The 18,375-nt window shown below is 44.8% G+C and overlaps 1 protein-coding gene across 3 annotated transcripts in view; it reads left to right on the top strand.

Annotated features, from left to right (window-relative positions):
• Positions 1-18,375, top strand: part of ZNF131 (zinc finger protein 131) — a 232,284-nt gene that overhangs the window by 118,602 nt on the left and 95,307 nt on the right. For 2 of the 3 annotated variants that reach the window (XM_029577960.1, XM_029577950.1), the window contains exon 5: positions 9,217-9,905. In XM_029577960.1, coding sequence (XP_029433820.1) covers positions 9,217-9,905 — 689 coding nt within the window. The remainder of the gene's footprint in view (positions 1-9,216; positions 9,906-18,375) is intronic. The other variant, XM_029577970.1, reaches the window with a different exon arrangement.

Here is an 18,375-nt window from a genome sequence, read left to right as displayed (position 1 = left end):
AAAATTATATTCCTGGTGGCAATCACTTCAGCTCATTTACAGGCCAATACAGTACAGTGCGCTGCGGCGGATCGCACTGTTAACCCACGATTGGACGCGCGTTTTGGACGCGCTAGCTTTACCCCTTATTCAGTAAGGGGTAATAGTGTGTTGAAAATGTGCATCCAGCCCCAACCTAATAGCGCCCGCAACATGCAAATGCATGTTGATGGCCCTATTAGGTATTCCCGCGCAATTCAGAAAGCAAAATGGGCAGCCAAGCCACACATTTTACTTTCAGAAATTAGCGCCTATCCAAAGGTAGGCGCTAATTTCTGCCGACACCGGGAAAGTGCACAGAAAAGCAGTAAAAACTGCTTTTCTGTGCACCCTCCAACTTAATATCATGGCGATATTAAGTCGGAGGTCCAGAAAGTTAAAAAAAAAAAAAAAAGTTAAAAAAAAAATTTTTTTGAAATGGGCCTGCGGCTCGCAGGTTGAAAACCGGACGCTCAATTTTGTCGGTGTCCGGTTTCTGAACCCATGGCTGTCAGCGGGCTCGAGAACCGACGCCGGCAAAATTGAGCGTCTGCTTTGACAGCCGGCGCTCCTGTCCAAAAAGAGGCGCTAGGGACGCGCTAGTGTCTCTAGCACCTTTTTTTACCGCCTGCCCTATTTTAAATATTTTAGTTTACTGAATCGCGCACACTTTACTCTATCGGCCTGAGAGTTAGTGAGCGTCAGGCCTTGGTCAAATACCCATCATACACAAAGTTCTTTCATGATCATGTGGTCCGCCGTATGCACCCCAAGTTCCTGCCTAAGGTTGTGACTGATTTTCACATCAATCAGTCCATTGTTTTGCCCACGTTCTTTCCGAGGCCTCATTCCCATTCAGGTGAGCGAGATCTCCATATGTTGGATTGCAAGAAGGCTCTAACTTTCTATTTGGCATGCACAGTGTGTTACAGGCAATCCATTCAGCTCTGTTTCTTTCAATAACAGGCTGGGAGCTATAGTGGGCAAACAGACCTTATCTAACTGGCTGGCGGACTGCATCGCCTTCTGCTATGCACAAGTGAGCCTACAGCTTGAAGGCCGAATCATAGATCACTGTGTGAAGGCCATGGCGACGTCTGTAGCCCACCTGTGGGCAGTTCCCATCTTCGACATTTTCCGGGCTGCGACGTGGAGTTCCCTACACACGTTCGCAGTCCACTACTGCTTGGACAAAGATGGTCAACAAGATAGTGCCTTCGGCCAATCTGTTGTACTCAATCTCTTCCAGGTTTAAACCCAGCTCTTCCTACGTAGGGCCCTATTTGGAACCAGGTTGTCCTCCTACTGACCAACAGCACCGCAGTTGTTGATGTGCCCGTTGGCAACTTGTTCAGTTCCTGTTGATTTGGTTGTTGCCAGGGTCAGCCTGGAGCTTGGTATTCACCCATCTGTGAGGAGTACCATCCTGCTTGTCCTAGGAGAAAGTGCAGTTGCTTACCTGTAACAGGTGTTCTCTTGGGACAGCAGGATGTTAGTCCTCGGGAATCCTGCCCGCCACCCCACAGAGTTGGGTTGTCATGCATTTTGTTGTTTTTATTTTTTCACTCATATATTTTTCTCTATTAAGAAACTGAAGGAGGACCTCGTGTGGATGCGTGGATAGTGGCATGCAGGGCATGCTCAATGTGCTAATCAAAGCTTCTAGAAACTTTGACAAAAGTTTTCCATGTTGGGCTCCATCTGATGATGTCACCCATCTGTGAGGACTAACATTCTGCTGTCCTAGGAAAACACCTGTTACAGGTAAGCAACTGAGCTTTCAGGAGCCTTATGCAACAGTTTATTTTATTTTACTTCTTTACAATTTTTATATTCCGCAATATCCACAATGTTCAGTGTGGATAACAATTTTACATACATAATACACAAAACAAACTTCTAAAACATTCATATAAACATTTCACAATCAATAAAAATCACTATAAAGTTAGATAAAACTTTACCCATAAGCCTCCTGAAACAACTTTGCTTTCAGCTGCTTTCTAAATTGTAAATATTCAGATTCATTTCTTAATTCCTTAGGCAATACATTGCACAAGTCAGATCCAGTATATGAAAAGACTCTATTGTAATCCATAGTTTATAATCATTTTTTATATTAGATTGTAAAGAATGCAAAGCCACATATGATTTGATAAAACATGCCAAGCCATTTGTACAATCGCCATAAATTACTTTATGAATCAGCTTCTGTAAAGATAACCAGTGAAATGCCTTCAACTTTGAAGTAATATTCTCACCATATCTACAACATGTAAAAATTCTAGCTGCAAAATTTTGAACTAGTTGTAATGTTCTTAATTGCTTTTTAGATAAGCCATTATACAATGAATCATAGTAGCTCATGTCACTCGTAACTAATACTTGTACTACTATCCTGAAATCAGATTTTGAAATGTATTGGTTTAAAGGTGTAATGGTTTTAAGTTTTAAAATATGCAGGCTTCACTACCATTTTTATCTGATTTTTTGAATGAAAGTCTTGTGTCTAAGTGGATTCCTAAATCCCACTCCTGTCATTATTGGACTATTAATATTAAATTTGTAAAGACAAATTAGACCGCTGCTGATCTTTTTTCCAATCTGAATTATTTTTTTTGTATATTAAGAGCAAGCTTTTTAATTCGCATCCAATTATTGTTGCTACACAGTAATTTAAATTTTTTATTGGAAGAGTTCCATCTACTTCACAGGGAATGACTAACTGTATGTAATCAGCATAAATATAGTAGCTAACACTCTGCTTTCTCAATATTTCTATTAGTGGCTGCAAATATATCTTCCCCCCCCCCCCCTTAGATATTTGTTTTTGGTACTTAATCTTGTTCCACTGTAAAGCTTATTCGCTGATGTTATGTTCAAATGTAAACCGATATGATGTCTCCAATGAATGTCGGTATAGAAAACCTGTAAATAAATAAATAAATAGACATTAAACCATACAGCCAAAAGGGCTGATCCTTGAGGCATCTCTGAATTTGGGACCTTCCAAGCAGATTAACTACTACCTAACATCACAGCTTGTTCCCTGTCTGTAAAATAAGGTTTAAACCACTGCCATATTTACGTCCTGTCCCAATAGACTCCAACTGAGACAATTAAATGCTGTGACTTGTCAAACGCTTGCCAAAAGCAGCCAGAATATCAAGCTGAACTGTTCTGGTTTTCAAGATATCAACAATAATTTCCTAGCGTGTAGCAGATGGACTCAGGACCAATGGGTATAGTGTACTCCTGTTAGCAGTTGGAGACTGATCAGATTTCAATCTGACGTCAGCCCCTAGTACATATACCCCTGCAGGAAGTGCAGCTCCTCAGTATTTTCCGTCTCCATAGCAGTTAGGGACTATCTGCACGCTCTCAGAGCGTTAGACCAAAATTTAAAGAACAAAACCGAAATTTAAAGAAGAAACCTACCTGAAGACGAGCCCCGCACTCCTGAGTTGATACCCTCGGGTCCCTCCCCCAGTTGAGTTTCCCGAGGTGATTTCTGTGGTCCCTCGGAGGTCAGCCTCAGTCCGGTGGCCGATTCGCGGCAGGGACCTAGCCCCCGAATCCTCGGGCGCAGCGTAGAGGCAGCCTTGGTCCGGCAGCCGAATCGCGGCGAGGACTTAGCCCCTGATCTCGGGCGAGGCTGAGAGGCAGCGGGTGCATCCCCTCAAGTGCGGCGGTGAAGGTATTTGCCCTCTCCCTCCCTCCCCCCCCCCCCCCCGCAGCCGGAGACCGCCCGGAGCAAAACCGGGAAGCGCCGAAGACAAGGTAAGGTGTAAATCTTCTACTTAATCCGGTCTCCGAAGATCGAGGAGGAGCACAGATCGGCAATCGGAATCTGTGCCACCGGGTTGATCCGCCCTAGCAGGGCCAGGCCCCGGCTGTTCCAGGGTCTGCCCACGTGGAGACCCTCCAAGGAGGTCGCCATATTGCCTGCACGCTCGCCGTCACCGTCTTGGCCTGGTCCGCCGCTCCGCCCGCCATCCGATCCGAGCGCACAAATTAAGCTAAGCGCACAAAATTATTTGTGCGCATATTCTTAGGCGCACATAAAACCTTATGCGCACAAGTTACGCGCACAGTACAAGGCGCATATCTACGGCTAGGCGCACACCTGCGCGCACATATCAGACACAATGGAGCGCATAAGAGCTTACGCGTCCACAGAAATGGCACCTCCAGAAATAGGAATAAAAGCTCAAGGCCTCTGCCCAGCATGCCACATCAGAGCCGCACAGAGCGAGGAAGCAGACGCCCTATGCGCACACTGAGGAGGCCCTGGGAGATCCAGGTCAGGGCCAGTCCCACCCAGGGCCCAGTGCTAGCTCCTCAGGGGGCACCCCGGACCTAGCAGGCCCCAGTGAGTCCATCCCACAGACGGGGACCCCCAGGGAACCGGCGCCCCTCAACTTAGACCCAGCATCGATCTCCTGGGTAGAGTTATTTAAGGGGATTCACGCCTTTGTCAAGATGCAGACTGAACCCCGGGCAGACCAGCAATATGCGACACCAGAAGACCCTCATGCCCCAGGACCCTCGAGGCCTAGGCACAGGCTCCCACCTCCCAGAAGCCCCACCTACGGAGACACGGATTTCTCCGAGGAAGAAGTCGAGCCCCTTGAGGAGGGAGAACTTCCCTCGGGGACAGAGCCACACCGAACCATGAGACGCTTCTTCTCAAAGGATGAGCTTCCGGACCTTGTATCCCAATGCCTATCGGAACTCGCTATCCCGGGCCAAGGCACCCCGGGGGAACCTAGAATGAACCCCCTGCTGGAGGGCCTTCGACAGACGTCTCGCCATTTTCCTCTCTTACAGGCGGCACAACTGCTAATTGACCTGGAGTGGAATGCGCCGGAGTCCTCATTCAAAGGGGGTCGAGCCTTATCGGCCATGTACCCCCTGGACCCAGCAACCAAGGAGCTTCTGGCGTGCCCTAGAGTGGACGCCATAGTTTGCACGGTCGCTAAGCGCACTACCATCACAGTGGAGGGAGGAGCGGCGCTCAAGGATGCACACGACCAGCACCTGGAAGCCATACTGAAACAAGCATTTGATGTGGCAGCCATGTCCCTGCAAATTGCGGCCTGCTGCACCGTGGTGACACGTTCCTGTTTATCCCAAGCCAGGAACACCACCCCGGGAGAAGACATGGAATCAGCACTATCATTCCTCACTGATGCGGCTTCCGATCTAGTGCACACAGCAGCCAGAGGAGTGTCATCCACAGTGGCAGCCAGGAGACAACTCTGGCTTCGAAATTGGTCGGCTGATGCCTCCTCCAAGACACGCCTCACGAGAATGCCCTTCAAAGGATCCCTCCTGTTCGGCAGCGAACTAGAGAAACTGGCTAACAAATGGGGCGACTCCCCATTACCTCGTCTGCCGGAAGACAAGACGAAGAGAAACCAGCGTCCCTTTCCCAGGTCCACCAGAGGCAGAAGCTCACAGCGCTTCAACCCTTACAAGAATAACTATCAAGCGCCCCGCCCTATGGGCAGGAACCAGTCCTTTCGGAACAAACACAACAAGAGGGGAACCAGCTCGGATCCAGGCCCCAGCCATACCCCACAATGAGATTCAGCCGACCCATCCAAGGGAAGAAGCCATAGAGGGCAGGCTAACCCTATTCTACCGCAGATGGTTCGAGATAACTTCGGACAAGTGGGTCCTAGCCATCATCCGAGAAGGGTACTACCTGGACTTCCTTCGAACCCCTCCGGACAAGTTCGTGGAATCTCCCTGCCACGACCCCCGCAAGAGGGCGGCAGTGGAAGCTACACTGACCAGACTTCTGGACCTCGAGGCCATAACCCCGATACCTACTCGGGAAACAAATACTGGACATTACTCCATTTACTTTATCGTACCCAAGAAAGAGAGGGTACATTCAGGCCCATCCTGGACCTCAAGTCGGTCAACCGACACCTAAGGATCCCACGCTTCCGCATGGAAACCCTACGATCGGTCATGCGTGCAATACAGCCAGGAGAGTTCCTCACATCCCTGGACCTGTCTGAGGCCTACTTACACATCCCAATTCATCAGGATCACTAGCGCTACCTACGCTTCAAAGTCCTGAATCGTCCCTACCAGTTCCGGGCACTACCCTTCGGATTAGCCACTGCACCCCGGACGTTCACCAAGGTAATAGTAGTGGTGGCGGCAACACTCAGGAAGGAAGGAATCCTCATTCATCCTTACCTGGACGATTGGCTGATCAGAACAAAATCACCAGAGGAAAGCCACCAAGCAACCAGCAGAGTCATAGCTCTACTGGAAAGCCTGGGATGGGTAGTCAACACGAACAAGAGCTCCCTACAGCCCTCGCAGTCGCTGGAATACCTAGGAGTCCGATTCGACACCAAGGAAGACAAGGTCAGCCTGACCCCCACGAGGAGATCAAAGCTGTGGGACCGGCTCCAGACCTTGCTGAGCGCCCCTCGTCCCACAGCATGGGATTACCTGCAAGTCCTCGGACTAATGGCATCCACACTGGAAGTGGTGCCATGGGCGCGGGCCCACATGAGGCCCCTGCAACGCTCACTCCTATCACGGTGGAGCCCACGATCCCAGAACTACTCCGTACTTCTACCACTACCAGGCAGAGTCCGGACCCAGCTAAGGTGGTGGCTACAGACCAGCTACATGAGCCGGGGATCAAGATTATCCTCCCCAACCTGGACCCTGCTCACCACAGATGCCAGCCTACACGGGTGGGGAGCACACTGCGAAGGGTTAACCGCCCAAGGGCGGTGGAACGAAGAAGAGGCGGGGTGGAACATCAACCGTCTAGAAGCACGGGCGGTCAGATTAGCCTGCCTGCGGTTCGCCCACAGACTTCGAGACAAAGCGGTCAGACTGATGTCGGACAACGCCACGATGGTGGCCTACATCAACCGGCAGGGCGGAACCAGAAGCCAACAGGTGTCCTTAGAAATAGACCCTCTGATGGCTTGGGCGGAAGCAAATCTCCAGGACATCTCCGCCGTCCACATCGCCGGGAAGGACAACACCACGGCCGACTTCCTCAGCAGGGAAAGTCTAAACCCAGGAGAATGGAAGCCGTCACCCACAGCATTCAAGATGATAGTGAATCGGTGGGGGACTCCAGACATGGATCTTCTAGCAAACAGATCCAACGCTCAAGTACCCAGATACTTCAGCTGCAGGCGGGATCTGCAGTCCCAGGGGATCGACGCCTTGGTACAGGCCTGGCCACCGGGGACCCTGCTATACGCCTTTCCGCTGTGGCCCTTGCTGGGCGCAATCATTCACAAGATTCAGCGGCACAGGGGACTAGTTCTTCTGGTGGCCCCGGACTGGCCAAGAAGACCCTAGTACGCAGACATGAGAAGACTACTGGCAGGGAACCCACTACCCCTGCCTCCACACAGAGACCTGCTACAACAAGGTCCCATCCTCCACGAGGACCCAGCTCAATTCTCTCTTACGGTCTGGCCACTGAGAAGGGACCACCTGAGAAAGAATGGATACTCAGGGGCAGTAATAGATACTCTCCTCCGAGCACGCAAGTTCTCCACATCTCTAACATACATAAGGATCTGGAGAGTCTTTGAGGCCTGGTGCGAAGACCACAATGTCAAACCACGTTCCTCTAAAGTTCCCGTGATCCTGGAATTCTTACAGAATGGACTACAGAAGGGTCTGTCCCTCAACTCCATCAAGGTACAGGTGGCAGCATTGTCATGCTACGGCTCCAGGAGCGAGGATGACAGCATAGCCTCGCACCCAGATGTATCACGCTTCCTGAAAGGAGTCAAACACATTCTCCCACCACTAAAGTGGCCAGTGCCCCTGTGGAACCTCAACCTCGTCTTGGAATTCCTAGCGGGATCCGCCTTCAGACCTCTCCGAGGCCTGTCCCTCCGTCTGTTAACCTTGAAGACTGTGTTCTTGCTGGCTGTGTGCTCGGCCTGCCGCATCTCAGAGCTACAGGCCCTGTCCTGCCGTGAGCCATTCCTCAGACTCACCCCGGGGACCATTCAGCTACGCACGGTTCCCTCCTTCCTCCCCAAAGTGGTCTCACACTTCCACCTTAACCAAACCATCTCACTACCTGAGATGGATGGCTTGAAGAAGTCGGAAGAAGCCCGTAGTCTGCGCCATCTCGACATTGGCAGACTCCTATCCAGATATCTGGAAATGTCGGAACCAGTACGAAAGACGGACCACCTTTTCGTCCTTCACAGCGGAAAGAGGCAAGGGGAAGCAGCCTCGCGGGCAACCATTGCCCGCTGGATCAAGGAAGTCATCAAGGCGGCCTACGTAGAAGCGGGAAAACCACCACCTCTACAGGTCAAGGCCCATTCCACCAGAGCTCAGGCGGTTTCCTGGGCAGAAACTAGAATGCTGTCACCTGCCGAGATCTGCAGGGCGGCAACGTGGTCCTCCATCCATACCTTCTCCAGATTCTACCGTCTGGATGTTCAGGCTCGGGAGGACACAGCATTTGCAAGAGCAATCCTGAATGGACCATGGGCAGCCTCTCACCCAGTTCGGGAGTAGCTTTTATACATCCCATTGGTCCTGAGTCCATCTGCTACACGCTAGGAAATGGAGAAATTACTTACCTGATAATTTTGTTTTCCTTAGTGTAGACAGATGGACTCAGCAGCACACCCTCGGCTGCCACTATACATGGTCCTTCAACGATTCAAGGGTAAGCCATGCTTTCATTTCCCTAGGGCATCCACCCTTCCGGGTGTCGACGCTTTCCGGTTGGACGCACTGGCGGTCTCCAGCTATAGTCAACCAACCAGTTCAAATTAATCAAGTTAATTAAGTTTATAACGTTCTAACAAAAGTTATCTAAGTTAATCAATCAGTCAGTCACACATATATCCACAATGCTTTGCAAGGAAGAATACTGAGGAGCTGCACTTCCTGCAGGGGTATGTGTACTAGGGGCTGACATCAGATTGAAATCTGATCTGTCTCCAACTGCTAACACGAGTACACTATACCCATTGGTCCTGAGTCCATCTGTCTACACTAAGGAAAACAAAATTATCAGGTAAGTAATTTCTCCAATTTGTATAAGATACATTTACATATACTGGATATATCATTTGCAACAATAATTCTGACAAATATATTTGTTAATTTGAATATAATACAGGTTGTGTTGTACCTTTTATGCTTATATAGTTACATCTATTTCAGGAATAAAGAAAATTCAGCACCATTAGAAAATGACCACTCACCCGGGAAAAATAAAGCAAAAAAGAGGAAGATTGCTGAGACTTCAAATGTTATCACAGAAACCTTGCCATCTGCTGAAGCAGAACCTGTTGAAATTGAGGTAGAAATTGCTGAAGGGGCAATAGGGATAGAAGATGATGGTGTAGAAACTCTAGAAGATGTCAATTCTACAGAACAGTCTATACAATATATCCAGAGTACAGATACATCAGATGACTCTGCTTTGGCACTGTTAGCAGACATCACTAGCAAGTACCGTCAAGGTGAGCGAAAAAAGCAGATGCAAGAAGAAGATGCCAATGCAACTGATCCCACAAGCAAACAGGTAGAAGGCATTGAAATTGTGGAAGTACAGCTGTCACATGTCAACAACTTGTTCCATTGTGAGAAATGTAACCGTTCATTTAAATTGTTTTACCATTTTAAGGAGCACATGAAATCACACTCCACTGAGAGTTTCAAGTGTGACATATGCAATAAAAGGTATGTCCGAGAGATTGCCTGGAAACAGCACCTCACCTGTTACCACCTTGATGAAGGTGGGGCCAACAAGAAGCCAAGACCTGGAAAAAAAATACATGTATGCCAGTACTGTGAAAAACAATTTGACCATTTTGGACATTTTAAAGAGCACCTTCGTAAGCACACAGGTAACCACATTAGTTATTTGTAGTTTATTTCTGGGCCATGGTTTTGGAGTCTGAAGTAAGAATATGTTTTATTAGAATGTACCTTTTTTAAATTTGCATGGGAACTGAAGCTGAAATACAGCCCAATAGTCCCCAAAACTTTTCCCACCTCACTTGAGTTCACATTTAAATATCTAAAAAAGCAAACATCGTATTCCCCAAAAATAAGAATTTTCTATTATCAAAAATGCATCTCAATAATGTCCGGCTCAAGACTAAACAAAACCGGCTGAGTTCCCTTAGAACCACCAACTATCACCTGAGACTGCTCTAAAATATCAGTCAGGTTAAGGCTGTCCGAGGACAAATGTCCTCCTCCTCATCTAAAAGGATTAGCTTCTACACATCTTGCCAAGGATAGATGGTATATTGGCTTATTCTTTGAAAGTATAGTAGGGCTACAGATTTTGCAAAAATAGTTTTTTTCAGTAACAAGATTGTCTTGTTTGAATCAGCCCTTTGACCTATTTTTGTACTAGTGAAAGTCTTAATGCAGCCACAGTCCATTAAGTAGTGTTCGAGGTATCAGAGATTAATCATTTTAAATCTTAAGACTAGAATACTTTGATGCATTCAGTCCCAATTTGGATGATGGTGAGCATTACTTGGATGGGTCAGAACCCAAGCAATGGGACAAGTTTAGCCTTGTGTTCTTGAGCCACAGAAGCCATCTTTTAGCTTCTGTGAAGAGATCAGGCTGTGTGTTAGATCTCTGTCTGGCTAGTTTATTCAAGGCAGCCAGGAATGTGTTGGGAGGTGGGGCAGGTATTCACTTCAGTTATTAATAGGTCTTTGATTGATGGCAATTTGACTCCAGTACTTAAGAAAGCAGTTGTTTATCTTATAGTGGAGAAGGCTTCGTTAGATTCAGTCGGCTATTGCTCTAGCTCTTATCTCCCTTTTTTTGGGAAAATAAATTGCACAAGTAGTTTATACTCTGTTATAGGATTTCCTGGGGGATTTTGATATTTTAGGTAGATTTAATTCAGCTTTCTGCAGGAAGCACAGCACTGAGACGCTCTTGGTCTCCTTGTTGGATTCCCTGCAGACTCATTTAGACAGAGGTAATCTAGTGTTAGCCCTGTTTTTGGATAGTTCTTTAGAATTTGATATGTGGAATCATTTCATTATACTGGACCATGTGAGGGCTTTCTGGGAATGGACCCTCAGATTGTTCAGTGGTTCTGTCAGATTGTTTTTAGAAGGTTATCATGAGAAAACAATGTTCCTCTTGGAGGCAATTAGGATGGGAGACCTGTAGGGTTCTGCCTTGTCTCCTCTTTTTGTTCAGTGGATGGGGGAGGTGTTAATGTTCTTGAGGTGGGTGTATCAAATATATGCAAAAGGTATTCAGCTGTTCCTCTCTCTTCATCCTGAGGACAGCTTGCTTCAGCTATAACTGCAAAGTGCTGGGATGCAGTAGGTCAACTTGGAGTTAGATGGATAACTTGTGAGTTATCCATCTAAATGGCTTTGAACATTGACCATGGCAATGACTCTTACTCAACTGAATCTTGGAACGTCTGTTTTGCCTTTATGTATAGAATCCTGTAATTTAGGGGTGTTTGATCAAAGCCTTACCATGAAAGCTTGAGTTAGGGCAGTCATTTGTACTTCTTTTTTAAAACTAAATTGGTGCATTGATTAAAACCATTATCATTATAAGGCTTTTTAGGACCATGGTATAAGCTTTGGTGTTGTCAGGCATAAACTAGTGCAGTGTGGTCTAATTCAACTGCCTGTTGCTCTAATTAGGGATTTACAACTGATTTAAAATGCAGCTGCTCGGTTGATTACACGGGTTAGTGTGCAAGGTCACATTACTCCTGTTCTTGCAGATTTGCATTGGTTACGTGTTTTATGGTGCATAAAATTTAAAATGTCAATTTTTGTTTTTAGGGCCCTGATTATCTAAAAAAAATTATTACAGAAATATACCTCTGCTCACAAGCTTCTTTCAAATGGCAAATCCTTTCTTTGCATTCCCTATTTAAGGAAGTTCCATTTAATGGAGACTTGGGATTGTGCCTTTACGGCTGCAGATCACATTTTGTGGAACTCATTACCATTAGATCTTCGACAATAGATTATTCGTCCTTAAGGGAAAACGTTAATGGTTTTTTCATCCAACAAGCCTTTGGATAGAGGAGTTGGATCATTACTATTTTTGTGTAGTTTGACCTCTGTGTTGACAGGAATTATATAATATTGACTTGTGTTTGTTGCCTTATGTTTTTGTTTTGTTTTATACTGTTATATTATTTTGTAACCCATCAGGCACAAACATTTTTGGTCTGGCAGGATAGAATGTGTACAAATAAATAAACAGTAAAGCCTTTTCTGGGATTTTCAAAGCATTCATCGGATATCATCTGAAGAAGTCTCTTTACATAATGTTAAGCAATTTGCTATTTATTTATATATACCGCCTAGTCTATGTTCAGAGCAGTTTACATAAAAACATAAAAAATACAAAAATAAAAATCAAATTAAAATAAGACAAAGTCATTAAAATGTATTTGGTGAGCATATTCTCTGATTTAAGAAACCAAAATCCAGAAAAGCCTATATAAACCAGCCAAAACATGAAATATTAATGTCCCTGTAACTTTGGTTCTGGATCAAAAGCCAGTTGAAACAAATAGGTTTTTATTGCTTTCTAAAGCTCTTGGTACAATCAAATTTGGTCTGATAAGGCAATGGTTCTCAACCTATTTCCCATTGTGACACACCTGACAGACCACTCTCACATGTATGACACAGTGCTCATTACAATTCACAGCAGAAAATTAAAAAAAAAATAAAGGCCCAATATTATTTTTGTTAAGAATGACACAAGGGAAAGATTAAGTACTCTGAGCAGAAATTGCATAAATAGTAAACATCCCATACCAGAACAGCACCAATTTCCAGCACTCAAAAAGTAACCATCTTACCTAAGAAAAGGCAACACTGAAAATATTACTCTAGACCTTAAGACACCAATACACCTCCTATTAGGAAAACGGAACAGGCCAGGCTGCTATAGAGCCCTACACAGAAACTACACGCCAGCAGAATACCTCACCTCAGTCACATATGCAGACCCTCACCTAACAAAGAATAAAGAGGCCATAAAGCATAACTAGAAGCATGCAGAAAAAACTGAACTGGAAACCGCAACAAGCCAGAGAAACTGTATGCAGTGTAACAAAGGAAAAAGAGAAACATCACCAGTCGTCATAAAACAAATGAAGAAATATAAAATCAATAGCAGTAAAACCATACTAACAAAAAGAACAGATTATTTCAAAACAGCTGATGAATGGAATATGTATTAATTAAAACTCATATCAAAAATTTCTAAATACCAATAAAATATTTCAAAATAGCAGACACAAAGACCCAATAATGAAAAATAATAAGGATAAAAACAATGCTTTGCTCTGTATACCTGGGAACGTTTGATATCTAGATGCCCTGAGATTGTTTTGAATTAGCAGGAGAGGAGGGATGGTTTGCTTGCAACTTTCTCCTCTCTCTGTCACAAACAAGCTCGCTCTCTCCCTTACATAGGCTCTCAATCACACACAGACACACATGCTCTCTTACTTATACACACAGGCTGTTAATCTTACATACACATGATCTCTCTCACATATACAGGTTCTCAATCATACACTTACATTCATGCTCTCACACACAAAGGATCTCAGTCACACACAAGCTCTCAATCACATTCACATACTCTTTCACACAACATGTTTTCAGTCACACACAAATACAGGCTGTCAATCATTCACATGCATGCTGTCTCTCTCTCACACACACACACACACACACACAGGATCTCAAACACATATGCTTACTCACTCAATCACTCTTTCTCTGACCTCCCACCAAACTAGCAGCAGCAGCAGCCTGCTCCACTTCCAGTGCTTGCGGCCTCGAGAAAGGAGTCCCATCGGCCGCGGGGGCTGATGTTGTTCCTCTTTTGCTCTGAGTCACGCTGCTCTTCTTTGGGCCAATGCTGCCTGCGCTAGCATGGTCTCTTCTTCCTGCGCGCAGAGCTGCTGCAAACCACTTCCTCATCCAGCCGCAGAGGGCGGGAGGAGACCATGCTGATGTCGCTGACTCTAGTTCACCTGTGCCCGGGCTGAGGATGAGTTCCTGTTTCACTGGGGCAAGGAGAGCAGCTAGGCCAGCAGGGGCCCAGGAAGTATGGCGACACACCTGCGTGTGCTTGGCAACGTACTGGTGTGTCGTGACACACCAGTTGAGAGCCACTATGATAAAGTGTTCTAGAGTATTGAATGTGCAATGCAAAATCTACACTTTCTTGTCTCAGCTAGACATGCTTCCTTAGCTGAAAGTACAATTAGCAGTCTGGTCTGAGAGGATTTTAATGCATGGGAAGGGACATAGATTTTGTTTTATTTATTTATTAATCGCTTTCCACATCCAGTCATTATAGCACTGATCTATGGTGACTTGGGACTTTCAAGTAGCTTATGTATAATCATGGTGACTTTGTACTTGATTCGCCAAGAAACTGGAAGCCAGTTTAGTTTAAAAGGATAGGACTGATGTGTTGCCTTAAATTCAGTCCTCTTAGCATGCCGACAGCAATATTTTGAACGACCTGCAATGGTCTTAAAATAGATATTGGAACTCGTATAGTGCATTGCAATAATTGATGCTAGAGAACAGTAAAGATTGAAATACTATATGAAATCCCTTCGCCTTTAACAGTAGCTTTAGGTGTTGCAGCATCTTCCATTTTAAAAAGGTTACTTTTGTGACAGCATTAATCTGCAGATGCATAGACAAACCTGTGATAACTCCAAGGCTTCTTATTTGTGACATAGTTGGGATGTGGTGACCCTCAAATGAAAAAACTGTAGGTCTGTCTTGGGCGCATACACTTTCCAGAATCATCACTGTGAAGGAGTGTCCCTGAGAACCTTCCTTAACTAGTATTAAGGCAACCAAGTTAGCTATAAGGGGTTAAGAGTATAGCCCTAGGGTAAGGAAGATAGGCCCCCAGGGACTCCAGGAGAAGGCAGCTCCTGTAACATGAGCTGTCTTAACTGTGAGTAAGAAGGGAAAGGCAACCCTTTTAACATAGTTGGCCTGCTTCTAGTGAGAAGACCGTGAATGTGAATGTTTTACTTGAAGTTGTGATGCTGAAAGTAAACAAACTTGTTTTTTTCTGCACTATAAATAAAGCATTTGAAAAAGCCTCAGACCGCTCATGCTATCTTACACAACATTCAAGATGAATTTATTGTGGAGTAACCATGATTTAATTGTGATTAAGTACAGAAATATATATTGAGAATTTGCAAGCAAAGAAGATAACGGAAGAAAAAACTGAATGTCTTTGTCATAGATCCTGTAATGTATGCTAAGAAATAAAAAATTTCTACAAAGTGAGGCTAGCTAGATATTGAAAAGGGTTGCCAAAAGGGCAGAGCGCTGAGGAACTCCAGTTTGAACAGTGTACCAAGTCAATGTGCCCGAATCAATTCTAATCTGCTGTTGGCAATTGGATAAGTATGACCAGAACCAGTACAGCACTTTCCCAGTTGTACCACATTCCTGTAAACAATGGATTAATATTTCATGATTCAGCATATCAAATGTGGCGATTAGATCTAACAAAACAAGAGCATAGCGTTGATAGGAATCAAAGCCTCGGCGAATAATATTTAGATCCAATATCAATAGGTTTTCAATGCTGATGGCTTTTCAAACCCAAACTGGTATGGGTCAAGTATTAAATGATCATCCAAAAATTGGAAAGTGTACATTTATTTCTTCTGGTATGATTCTCTAAGATCTCCATCTTTCTGTGAAAAAGCAAGTCTCCAAATTTAACACTGAAATCTTGTTCAGTACTCCTGAACAGAGTACTTGGATTATTGCATTCTGAACTCATTCCCATCCAAATGGCTTGAAAAAATCAGATAGATCCAATATAGGCATAGCCAGCCAGATTTCTTCCGTATTGATAGCCTATGGCTTGACCAGCACAGATTCAAAACTGAAATTGAACTGTCATCCAAAAGAATCCAACCAATCTTCTGCTGGCATTTTCTTTTCCTTCAGAACTATTTCCACTGGGCTTTTTGTGGAAAGGACTCCTGGTGCTGCAGGTTATATCAATGCGTCGAACACAGTAGTGATATCCAGTGCCCACCCTCACAATACGATGTGGGTATTTGCTTTCTCTGTTAACATGGCACTGTGCTGCATATAACTGACACAACTTATTGGGGAGGGGTGGGAAGTGGGTGCAGGGAGCAGAGGAGTTTGCTCGATCAGGCTAAGTGTAGCCTCTTCATCCAAGTGGAATGAGAGGCCAGGATGGTTCACCATACCACCCAAGATGCTTTTGGGAATTTAACACCACCAGGTCAAGGTAGAGCATAACAATCCATTGGTCCAGAGTGAGTGAGGCAGTCCAGACACTGAAGGAGTACATCCTCAGCCTGCTCGCTTTTATTCACATTTGTGACTTCCCTTCCCTAAATAAAAACCAAACCTAAAATAAAACCATATAAATCTTAGTCAGAACCATATCACACCTTTTAAGAACAGAGTATCACAACCTTGATAGAAGGGGTATCAACATATAACCACAAATCACCCAAGATATGTTATTTCATATTAACCAATCATAACCCATACTAATAACTAATGTAACTGATATAATCAGTTGAAAGGCAAAGTGCAGAAAAAAAACTCCAAAGTGCCACCATATTAGATCTTTCACTTCAAAGTGTACCATTTATTGTATTTCAATGTTAGATTTATCAGTCCACAATAAACATAGACACAAGAGTTGACATATTTGCACAAAGAGGGGGCTAGCCAGAATACTTAGTCCTTGTGAACAAATATCCCTTGGGCACTATCAGGTCCATCATTGTAAAGTGGAAACAGTTTGGTACCACCAAGGCAATACTGCGATCAGGTTATCCCTCCAAAGTCATTAAGTATGGGTAGGGACCTTCATTTTTGGTTTTTATTGTATTTTATTTTTCCAAGGAATTTATTATGACAAGAACAAAAACAAGAAAATCAGTAGAAAAAAATGAATTTTTCCAGATAAATATCAGAGAGGTCAATATTCAAAATCCATTTAGATGGATGATTGATACGTTATCCATTTAAATGACTAGCCAGCTATATTTAAAGCCCTGCGAAGTCGGGGATGGGCCAGAGTTAGTCGCATCAATGCGGCTAACCCTGGTAATGCCGTAGGGCTGTTTTAAAGTTAACCAGATAACTTTTCAGATAGCTGGGGATATTCAGCGGTGCAGACATGCTGTTGAATATCCCTGGCAAGTTAGCTCGATAGTTATATCCAGCTAACTTAACTAGCCGCTCCCCAGCTGAATATCGACCTCAGTGTTTTTGTTGGACAGAAGCCAGCACATAATAAAAATGTTCCCATCCACTTAGCAGCATATCCCTCTTTACCCCCAACCTTTGCCTAGCATGTCCCTCTTTCTCCTTGGTCCCAACAAGAATCTCCCTCTCATCCCTCTACTGCAACAGTATTAATCCTTATTGGTAGATTCTTCCTCCTTCCTCCTTTTGTAACTTGCTTGCTGCAGCTACTGCACTCTACAGCATTGCACTTCTGCTTTTGTGCGGGGCCAGGGAGCCTGCTGGGAATTGGTTCCAGTATGGAGGTGGGGGCTATTTCAAACACCACATCGGTGGCACCAGACAGTAGGCATTTTGGCTGGTTGAGGAGAGGAGACAGAATTTGAAATGTTGCATCAGTGAGCGCTTTCACAGGTGTAGGGGGCAGGACTTGAAACTCAGCACGTGCTTTGGGCCGTGCTGGCTTCCAGCAGTGGTGGGAGGCCTTGAAACGCTGTATCTGCAGCTCTGGAGCTGCTCTTTAATAAGCCTAAAATTAGGGAGAAAATCAGTTTAGTTTAAACCGACTGTCATATGAGGAAAAATCCAGGAATTTATGGGTAAAAATTAGTTTAAATTGAAAATGAAGGACCCTAAGTATGGGTTAAGGAAACTGCTGCAGAAGGTCACTGTGAGGTTTAAGATTACTTTAAAGAACTATAGAGGGAGGTCACATGACACTGTGAGCAAGGCGAGATGTTTCTGGTGAATTTAACTCCAGGCAGCATATTCAACATCAGAATATGAGATAAGTAACATTACCTTGTCAGCAATGGATCATCTTTTTAGTAATGCTATGAGTATTTCAGCAGCTAAGAAAGAAAAAGATAAAGGAAATGGCTGCGAGCGCAATCGCAGAATGCAGCGCCTTAAGCTCCTCGACAGTTCTGGAATTGATTTGAGTCTGTGATCATGGCTTTGGATACAAAGTTTGACATTTATGGGTAATTAGAGGTTGTTACTACTTCAGTGGCTGAGATCGAGAAAAGAGTATTGGATGCACATCAGAACATTT

This window comes from Rhinatrema bivittatum, chromosome 1, assembly GCF_901001135.1.
Source record: "Rhinatrema bivittatum chromosome 1, aRhiBiv1.1, whole genome shotgun sequence".
NCBI classification, from domain to species: domain Eukaryota; kingdom Metazoa; phylum Chordata; class Amphibia; order Gymnophiona; family Rhinatrematidae; genus Rhinatrema; species Rhinatrema bivittatum.
Note: the sequence above shows the minus strand (reverse complement) of the source record. Positions and strands in the feature narration are given on the sequence as shown.